The sequence below is a fragment of the Mizuhopecten yessoensis genome, unplaced genomic scaffold (assembly GCF_002113885.1).
Source record: "Mizuhopecten yessoensis strain PY_sf001 unplaced genomic scaffold, ASM211388v2 scaffold9569, whole genome shotgun sequence".
In the NCBI taxonomy this organism is placed as follows: domain Eukaryota; kingdom Metazoa; phylum Mollusca; class Bivalvia; order Pectinida; family Pectinidae; genus Mizuhopecten; species Mizuhopecten yessoensis.
In genome coordinates, this window is record NW_018408113.1 from 63,735 (window position 1) to 74,437 (window position 10,703).

A 10,703-nucleotide genomic window follows, 5' to 3' on the forward strand; every position below is an offset into this window, starting at 1 on the left:
TCTTACTGTTATATCTTACTGTTATATTGTATGGTAATGTCTTACTGTTATATCTTACTGTTATATCTTACTGTGATGTCTTATTGAAATGTCTTACTGTTATATCTTACTGTTATATTGCATTGTAATGTCTTACTGTTATATCTTACTGTTATATCTTACTGTGATGTCTTATTGTAATGTCTTACTGTTATATCTTCATGAGATATCTTACTGTTATATCTTACTGTTATATTGTATTGTAATATCTTACTGTTATATCTTACTGTGATGTCCTATTGTAATGTCTTACCGTGATGCATTACTGTGGACTTTCGTATGGCAGAACTTGTTTTATAAATTTTCCTTATTAGATCTGATTTCAGTTTCAGAGCCTTGTCTTTCTTCCTCCAAAGAGATGCTCAGTTCCCGCAAATCAAAGGTGTGCGCATATCTATCACAACATTGATTTTATATAAAATTGCTGTAATGAATTTGCAGTGTGATATTCACAGTTGTAATACTAATTCTATAACATACCAATAGCTATCATTACAAAGTCTCATTATATTCAACTTTTTGTATCAAGTTTGTACAATATAAAAATATAATTACGTTCAGCACTGTACTATTCCATATAAATATATTATCACTTTTAACTCTGTATATCGTATATATATATACTCTGTATATCGTATACCGTATATATATATAGTATAGACTAAGCATAAACACTGTGTGGCTTTCATTGTAGTCCAAGCTATCGTTAGCTCACCTGAAAACAGTCCTGCCAAACATCACCTTAGGTAAGTGTTGACAATATGGTTACCAGAATAAGTTAATAGAAGACAAACTAATAAAACAGTATCGAATGTAAGTACTGGCAATGACCTCTAAATAATTAAATAAATTCTTTGAGAAAGGTGCCGAATATAAAACTAGCTCAACACACCGCTGGAAAACGACCGGCATACAGTTAAACCTTACTGAAAAGACGCTTGATTCAAAACGATATCTGCACTATTGCACGTCTTATAATAGCCTTACATGCTGGTTTCATTGTCTTTAACCCAAATGTTTCCTGATTCCGCCTTATCCTACCATATAATTCGGATTCTCCTGATATCCGGAAAGTCAGGTCTCACAAAACTACGCTTGCTACCAAAATGTTGTGATTTTGGGAGTCATGACAAGAATGTTCCTCTAGTCCAGGTGCATAGCACCAGTCTTCCTTTAAACCCCATGTCTAGGGCCATATGTTAATACCTGGCTGCATAGGATTTTATCCTGACTCCAATCGTTGCACCACAGACTTAAATCATTAACTGTGTTACGTGTGCAAGCACAAATTACATCGTTGGTTTATAACCCGAGGTTTTGTCTTATGTTATTATAGGGGTACATGTTTGTTGACGCTGAGATATATTTCACCCCTGTTGTGTTGTAGCTGTGATATATTTCATCCCTGTTGTGTTGTGGCTGATATATATTTCATCCCTGTTGTGTTGTGGCTGATATATATTTCACCCATGTTGTGTTGTGGCTGTGATATAGTTCATCCCTGTTGTGTTGTGGCTGTGAGATATTTCACCCCTGTTGTGTTGTGGCTGAGATATATTTCATCCATGTTGTGTTGTGGCTGAGATATATTTCACCCATGTTGTGTTGTGGCTGGGATATATTTCACCCATGTTGTGTTGTGACTGAGATATATTTCTCCCCTGTTGTGTTGTGACTGTGATATATTTCCCCCCTGTTGTGTTGTGGCTGTGATATATTTCACCCCTGTTGTGTTGTAGCTGTAATATATTTCATCCCTGTTGTGTTGTGGCTGTGATATATTTCTCCCCTGTTGTGTTGTGGCTGAGATATATTTCATCCATGTTGTGTTGTGGCTGAGATATATTTCACCCCTGTTGTGTTGTAGCTGTAATATATTTCATCCCTGTTGTGTTGTGGCTGTGATATATTTCACCCATGTTGTGTTGTTGCTGTGATATATTTCACCCATGTTGTGTTGTGGCTGTGATATATTTCACCCATGTTGTGTTGTTGCTGTGATATATTTCACCCCTGTTGTGTTGTGGCTGTGATATATTTCACCCATGTTGTGTTGTGACTGAGATATATTTCACCCCTGTTGTGTTGTGACTGTGATATATTTCACCCCTGTTGTGTTGTGGCTGATATATATTTCAACCCTGTTGTGTTGTGACTGTGATATATTTCATCCCTGTTGTGTTGTGGCTGAGATATATATCACCCCTGTTGTGTTGTGGCTGATATATATTTCACCCCTGTTGTGCTGTGGCTGATATATATTTCACCCCTGTTGTGTTGTGACTGTGATATATTTCACCCCTGTTGTGTTGTGGCTGAGATATATATCTTCATTTGTGTAGCCACTGCAGCATATTGTTTGATTGTTATGTGGTAATATATTTCTACTTTGTTCTTGTGTGATGCCGCTTTTTGACTCCGCTATGCGCTAAAATGATGTGCTACTTTTTAACTATTTTTGTTTTGTATTTTCATGAATATTAGTGATTCCAAATCGTACTCCAATCTTACCAGTACTAGATCTAGTTATATTTTACAAAATATGTGTTCAATACATATTTTTTTCTCAATTTTGATTCTGTTGAATTTTAAACATACTAGTCCAGTCTTTTAACTTTAAGTACAGATGTTCTCTATGTGATGAAATTGATATTTATAACTTTCCTAAACTACTAAGATGTGCGCATTAAGCAGACCTCACTGGTAGGGGGCTCCCCAACCCTTGGAAACCTGATGCACCAAATGATGAGCTATAATTATATATGCTCATGTGTGATATTTGTTAATTTCATGTATTGTGTTTGTCTCATACCATTATTTATATTTAACATGTTTGTCGAAATACAAGCTCCTGAGAGCTTATGCTAACTGTTCACCCGATTCGACGTCAAATAAAGCTTCTTGTATTTTGTATGCTATATTTTGTATCTTGTATCTTGTATGCTATATTTTGTGTCTTGTATCTTGTATGCTATATTTTGTGTCTTGTATCTTGTATTTTGTATTTTGTATCTTCTATCTTCTATCTTCTATCTTCTATGCTATATTTTGTATATTGTATGCTATATTTTGTATCTTGTATCTTGTATGCTATATTTTATATCTTGTATCTTGTATCATGTATGCTATATTTTGTATCTTGTATCTTGTATGCTATATTTTGTGTCTTGTATCTTGTATGCTATATTTTGTATCTTGTATCTTATATTTTGTATCTTGTATCTTGTATGCTATATTTTGTGTCTTGTATCTTGTATTTTGTATTTTGTATCTTCTATCTTCTATCTTCTATCTTCTATGCTATATTTTGTATATTGTATGCTATATTTTGTATCTTGTATCTTGTATACTATATTTTGTTTCTTGTATCTTGTATCTTGTATGCTATATTTTGTATCTTGTATGCTATATTTTGTATTTTGTATCTTGTATTTTGTATTTTGTATCTTGTATCTTGTATTTTGTATCTTGTATCTTGTATGCTATATTTTGTATCTTGTATCTTGTATCTTTTATGCTATTTTTTGTATCTTGTATCTTGTATATTGTATGCTTTATTTTGTATCTTGTATTTTGTATTTTGTATCTTGTATCTTGTGTCTTGTATCTTGTATTTTGTATCTTGTATCTTCTATCTTGTATATTGTATGCTATATTTTTTATTTTGTTTTTTGTTTTTTGTTTCTTTTTTTTTTTTTTTTTTTTTATTTTTTTTTTTGTATCTTGTATCTTGTATATTTTATGCTATTTTTTGTATCTTGTATCTTGTATATTTTATGCTATTTTTTGTATCTTGTATCTTGTATATTTTATGCTATTTTTTGTATCTTGTATCTTGTATATTGTATGCTACATTTTGTATTTTGTATCTTGTATCTTGTATCTTGTATGCTATATTTTGTATTTTGTATCTTGTATCTTGTATGCTATATTTTGTATCTTCTATATTGTATGCTATATTTTGTATCTTGTATCTTGTATCGTGTATGCTATATTTTGTATTTGGTATCGTGTATTTTGTATACTGTAAATTGTATGCTATATTGTGTGTTGCTACTGTGGTTTATCTTTTCTCTGTGTATTGACGTTATGGTAGATTTCCTTCCTTATATGTTACCACTTTTTGGTAGATATTTTTGGTAGATATTACACCTCTGTATTGATACTGTGGTACATGTTGGGTTTTTTTCAATATTGCTTCGTGATCCCAACGATTGAAATCCTATTATATTATAGCTTGTCCTATTTTGCATTCCATATTAAAAACAATAATGCTACTTTCATAATTTGACTTATTGGCCATTTAGGTGCTAGGGTTGTCAGATAACGCAGTATATTGATTAACGAAAACATCTTTCTGTCTGCATTACTAAATCATTTGTTGTTATTTTCAGCTAATAGCACAGTGTCACAGAAGTCTCCCGAGTCGGTGAGTGAACGACTTGTCAGCACACTGTGATATTGGTGTATATGTGTCGTCCACTGTTTATAGTTGGAATATATACACATACATTAACGTAGCTCAAAATAACAGAAACGGAAGAAAACTCGTTTCCTCTCACATTGAGACCAATGTCAGTAACTTTTCTATACATCCCAAACATTTCACACATGATGTTTTGAGCTAGCTCAACACTCCCGCAGACTAATCAATTGTTCTTTGAAGTTAATTTGCTTCGATCGAGAATAGTAAAAACTCAATTAGAAGTCACTACGTTCTTTTTTTATCATCCATTAAACATTTCAAGAACTGTAAATGGAATGAAATTGTTGAATTTTAGACTCCAAGAAGAAAGTGTAAGACGACTCGCCATGGCAGCCCTAGGGCAGACTTTCGCGAGTCTTCTGCGAAGGGACACACTTTCTACCTCAAAGTAGATATCGTCACTGAACGCGAATGCTTCGTAAGTAGGATTTCATAATCCTCTATCTAACATGTTTGATTTCAATATTTTGAAGACATTTTATTTATCAATTTCATTTTTGTAATCTATTATCGTTTACTATCTTTTTTAATATGAGTGCAACCTGTTTATATAAATCACAAATGGCTAGAAAGCAAAACGGTATTTATTGGCAAAGAAAAGTGCATACGAGGTGTTATGAGGACGGGTCGGCAGTTATTCGGCTGTAGGATTTTATCATAGATAGATTGTCTTAAAGGCAGGTTTCACTGTACCAGAACCAGTTATTTTTGGTCTTGAATGTTTCGTGAGGTTTCGCGTTAAAGTTATGTTGAACTTGAACACCAACCAACCAACCACTATATATAAGTAAACTGTTGGAGTGCTAATAGTGTATGTTGTCGGTCTGTGACCAGTCCTTGTTGTCGGTCTGTGACCAGTCCTTGCTGTCGGTCTGTGACCAGTCCTTGTTTTCGGTCTGTGACTAGTCCTTGTTGTCGGTCTGTGACCAGTCCTTGCTGTCGGTCTGTGACCAGTCCTTGTTGTCGGTCTGGGACCAGTCCTTGTTGTCGGTGTGTGACCAGTCCTTGTTGTCGGTCTGTGACCAGTCAATGTTGTTGGTCTGTGACTAGTCCTTGGTGTCGGTCTGTTACTAGTCCTTGTTGTCGGTCTGTGACCAGTCCTTGTTGTCGCTCTGTGACCAGTCCTTGTTGTCGGTCTGTGACCAGTCCTTGGTGTCGGTCTGTGACTAGTCCTTGTTGTCGATCTGTGACCAGTCCTTGTTGTCGGTCTGTGACCAGTCATTGTTGTTGGTCTGTGACTATTCCTTGGTGTCGGTCTGTGACTAGTCCTTGTTGTCGATCTGTGACCAGTCCTTGTTGTCGGTCTGTGACCAGTCATTGTTGTTGGTCTGTGACTAGTCCTTGGTGTCGGTCTGTGACTAGTCCTTGTTGTCGGTCTGTGACCAGTCCTTGTTGTTCTTGCAGGGTTTGCAGTCACTACTTTATAAACAGCTGCCAACTTTGAGTCTGGTGAGTCCAATTTCTTTCTCGATGTTCATATTTTTCTTTGATTTTGAAATTAATGTACTCCGGGAGCTGTTTCATCTACTCTGGTTCTACCCTGCTACGGGGTTGCCATGTGTAATATGATGTTGTCATATTGATATTTGCCCCATTCGTAATGTAGACTGATACCTCTTTGGATGTAACCCGGTACATTCCAATACAGAAAGTTCTTGTATTTTAAGGATATTTGTGTATACCATTATTGATTTTTTTTAATGTAGTGTGTATTGTTAAGGATTGATGCTTCTTTCCGATTTCCATGACGGTATGAATCACATAACCGTTCAAACAGGTTTCATAATGCGCGCGTTTCAACGGAACTGTGTTACGCACCTTCATAAATGTTAAAAGATACATTTAAATCCGTACATTTACATTCAGAACAAAACGGATTTATTATTTTAACATTGTCTGTTATTTCCTTCAGTTCAAAATATATCAAAACAAGCTGTTTTTACCAAATGGCGAAACAGAATTTTTGCGGGAACAAGATCGCGTTTTCTATGGTTACCATTTCCGTCTGGCGGCGAACGTCGATCGGAAACGTTTCGGGAATTTCCGTCATAATTTGACATCGTGTCCTGATTGGTCCCTGATTACTCAAACAGTTCGGCGGGAAGACCCGAACAGTTTCCTATTAGAAATCATTCACGCGAATAGTTCTTGCTGTTTAAAGATTATAACATCAGTTTTGGTTGGTGGGATATATAAGGGCTGTGAATAATGTATTCTAGTGGTTTGTTGATAATTTCAGGTCAGCAATGGTGCCGAGTGTATTTTACTGTCGAAACAATTCTTCAGGGACCACATGGATGATGACTTAAAGCGACGTCTTGTATACAGAGTATGTACTATATCTGTACTATACATGTGTATAATTTTAAAGCTCAAGTAAATACTCCTATCTCTATCCTATCCAGAAGATATACAGCAGTAAAGGAGTCCGGCTCTAGCGGAATGTAAAACCCTGATAAAAACAATAACAAATCCGTTACAGAGGATATTGATCTTCATCAATCATAACCAGTTGGATATCTTGTTTCACATAACACATGAAAACAATTACACACGTAAATTTGAAAATCACAGGGTATTGTGATGTTAAATATGTAATGGGTTTATATTGATTACATTTTTGGAGAAATATATTTACAACGCCTAGTACCTCGTGTCTACATATGTACTGTCTATTATTCAGGTACCCCCGTATCCTAGCAACTCCCAGGTGAGGGACGCCGTGGAGGATAAGTTAACATGGGACACGTACAAACACCAGGTACTACACGACGCCATGTCCAAATAATCATATGTTCTAAACATAAAGTCTTTGATATGACATCATACCCTCGCCAGAATGTCCCTGAATCATCATCATGCTATCATCGGTTTGTCGAGGCTTAGTGACTTTAGCCCCATCTTCTGGAGGATAACATCGTGGCATTTTATCGATTTCTGTAATTGATACATCAAACTAATGTTTATTTTAACGAACTAGAAATAAAATGTGTTTGGAAAAAAAAACGTGAGTATCTTTTTGTTTCATTGGTACCCTAATCAGAGAACGAAATTTCGAACAAAATGGCAACTGAGACTTTATTCAAACCAAAAATATACATAAATAATCTTCCGTATTACATAAAATATTAATTAAAAGTAACTATCTAGCCAAACAGAAGAGCTGATTCAGCTTTGGTTGGTGTCTGATATGCAGATAATGAAATAAACTAGGACAATCAGTGTAATAAAAAATAAAACAGATTAATTACATCACTTCCGCCTGGAATATAACTTGTTATTAATTTTGAACTACCGCTGGAATATACTGATTGTCCTACTTTATTTCATTATCTGCATACAAAATACCGTATACCTATTACAACACGTCTTGAATAGGACGGATTATTGACGTCACTATTTGAAAAGAATATATAACTTATAACATGTCTGCAATGTCTGGAATAAGTAAAGATTACTTTCAACACGTTTGATGATAGATGTATATAACACAATCGGAGTAAAGAACTCATTTATTTAATTATACTATATATTACTAACAACACTATTATATGAAGATAAACTTCTAATAACAATCCTGGACGCCAAAACTGATCATATCCAAATGTAAAACCACGTTTGAGGACAAAAAATACAAACATCGTAAGAATGTAGTGCCACTGTAACAAATATGCGTTAGTGTTATTCCTACACAATGTACCCAGATCATCTTGTGTCGTATCCTAGATTTCCTTATACAAGACTGCAAGAAAAAACCTAACTACAAAGTCATATCAAAAGTGCTCATCTTCAACGACTCTTTACATATTCTGGGTTACGAGCTTTATCCAAAGGCTACATATCACTTACATGCTATACAGATTGATAATAGTTCCTATTGTTTTATTTCTGTGTTTTTCCTGTGTGCTGACAATGGTAGTTTATAGATACTTTACAATCTACGATATAACCTAGTTTACGAGTTAAAAGTGCGGCGTCCACAAAAAGTCATCCAATGAAATAGTGTCCATAATTCTCCTCCGATCATTTCGTCTCTGTTTAAATGGCGGGCGTCAACATTAATTGAAACGATGTCCTTTTATAAACTGGTTACCATATACATCGCCCCTCTTGGCCTGTGTCTCGATGTCCTTGTTAATGTTTTCTAAAACGTCAACGTGTGCTGAGATTAATAAAATCTCTCACCGCCTTGGGGTGAGATTCTTAAATTTCAACCCGAGGGAAAGATTCTTAAGTTGCCAAACACAAGGCTTTGCCGAGTGTTTGGCAACTTAAGAATCGTTCCCCAAAAGTTGAGATTCCCTATCTTAACCACAAGGGGATGAATGATTCGTTTTCTCTTACCCTGTTCTCCCATTGTGTAACACATGTAATGTTACCGTTACGGGCTAAATTCAGGGTTGACGTGACGTTGATGGATTGTTGACGTGACGTCATTGTATTGTTGAAGTGACGGCAGAAATTTAGATGGTATTACATAAAGCAATCTGTTTACAGAGCGTTTCTATGATAATGCTCTATTACCTGTTAAACATGCATTTTAAAACCCTCCATGATTAATAGAAACTTCCCCTACCTTGAGGGTGTGACAGAGAAATCTCCAACCCGAGGAGGGTTAGACAATCAAAGATACTACCCCTCGGTTTGGATTTTTCTCCCATCCTATTATTTCAGTCACAGCTCCATCGACAGTAGTCCGCCATGTTTGTAAACAAAAACACATGTGGGTAATGCATATCGTCATTCACTTTTGACGACGTCACAATTGAACACGTGCTAATCGGCACGAGGTTATCTCCCCCGAGGGAGTGACAAGCTGATCTTTCCCGGCTAAAACGGGAGACACATCTGTGAAGGGTTGGAGAAAAGGATATCTCACACCGGTATACTCTACCATAGCCACACTGCTTCCACCTCTAGTCTTATTTTCTCACATCATTGCTGTCGCTTCTCTTTCTCCAAAACCACACTACTGTCGTCTCTGTTCCCTCACAGCCACACTGCTGCTACCTCTTTACTGTTGCTACCTCTTTACTGCTGCCACCTCTTTACTGTTGCTACCTCTTTACTGTTGCTACCTCTTTACTGCTGCTACCTCTTTACTGCTGCCACCTCTTTACTGTTGCTACCTCTTTACTGCTAATACCTCTTTACTGCTGCCACCTCTTTACTGTTGCTACCTCTTTACTGCTGCTACCTCTTTACTGCTGCTACCTCTTTACTGTTGCTACCTATTTACTGCTGCCACCTCTTTACTGTTGCTACCTATTTACTGCTGCTACCTCTTTACTGCTACTACCTCTTTACTGTTGCTACCTCTTTACTGTTGCTACCTCTTTACTGCTGCTACCTCTTTACTGCTACTACCTCTTTACTGCTGCTACCTCTTTACTGTTGCTACCTATTTACTGCTGCCACCTCTTTACTGTTGCTACCTATTTACTGCTGCTACCTCTTTACTGCTACTACCTCTTTACTGCTGCTACCTCTTTACTGTTGCTACCTCTTTACTGCTGCTACCTCTTTACTGCTGCTACCTCTTTACTGTTGCTACCTCTTTACTGCTGCTACCTCTTTACTGCTGCTACCTCTTTACTGTTGCTACCTCTTTACTGCTGCTACCTCTTTACTGCTGCTACCTCTTTACTGTTGCTACCTCTTTACTGCTGCTACCTCTTTACTGCTGCTACCTCTTTACTGTTGCTACCTCTTTACTGCTGCTACCTCTTTACTGTTGCTACCTCTTTACTGCTGCTACCTCTTTACTGCTGCTACCTCTTTACTGTTGCTACCTCTTTACTGCTGCTACCTCTTTACTGCTGCTACCTCTTTACTGTTGCTACCTCTTTACTGCTGCTACCTCTTTACTGTTGCTACCTCTTTACTGCTACTACCTCTTTACTGCTGCCACCTCTTTACTGTTGCTACCTCTTTACTGTTGCTACCTATTTACTGCTGCCACCTCTTTACTGTTGCTACCTATTTACTGCTGCTACCTCTTTACTGTTGCCACCTCTTTACTGTTGCTATCTCTTTACTGCTGCTACCTCTTTACTGTTGCTACCTCTTTACTGCTGCTACCTCTTTACCGCTACCACCCTTTTTTCTCTCAAAAGCCAAGTTGCTGCCATCTGTTTTTCTCATAGCAACATTTAACAGTTAAAAACAGCCAAGTGCG

General features: G+C 36.6%; 1 protein-coding gene across 1 annotated transcript in view; it reads left to right on the top strand.

Annotated features, from left to right (window-relative positions):
• The window catches only part of LOC110458412, a 17,909-nt gene extending 10,408 nt beyond the window's left edge, over window positions 1–7,501 (top strand). Inside the window, exons 13-19 of the mRNA XM_021510092.1 lie at window positions 366–421; window positions 734–785; window positions 4,434–4,468; window positions 4,821–4,943; window positions 5,930–5,974; window positions 6,765–6,854; window positions 7,209–7,501. Of these exons, the coding sequence (XP_021365767.1) occupies window positions 366–421; window positions 734–785; window positions 4,434–4,468; window positions 4,821–4,943; window positions 5,930–5,974; window positions 6,765–6,854; window positions 7,209–7,313 (506 nt within the window). The 3' untranslated portion in view covers window positions 7,314–7,501. The remainder of the gene's footprint in view (window positions 1–365; window positions 422–733; window positions 786–4,433; window positions 4,469–4,820; window positions 4,944–5,929; window positions 5,975–6,764; window positions 6,855–7,208) is intronic.
• Window positions 7,502–10,703: the final 3,202 nt, after the last annotated feature.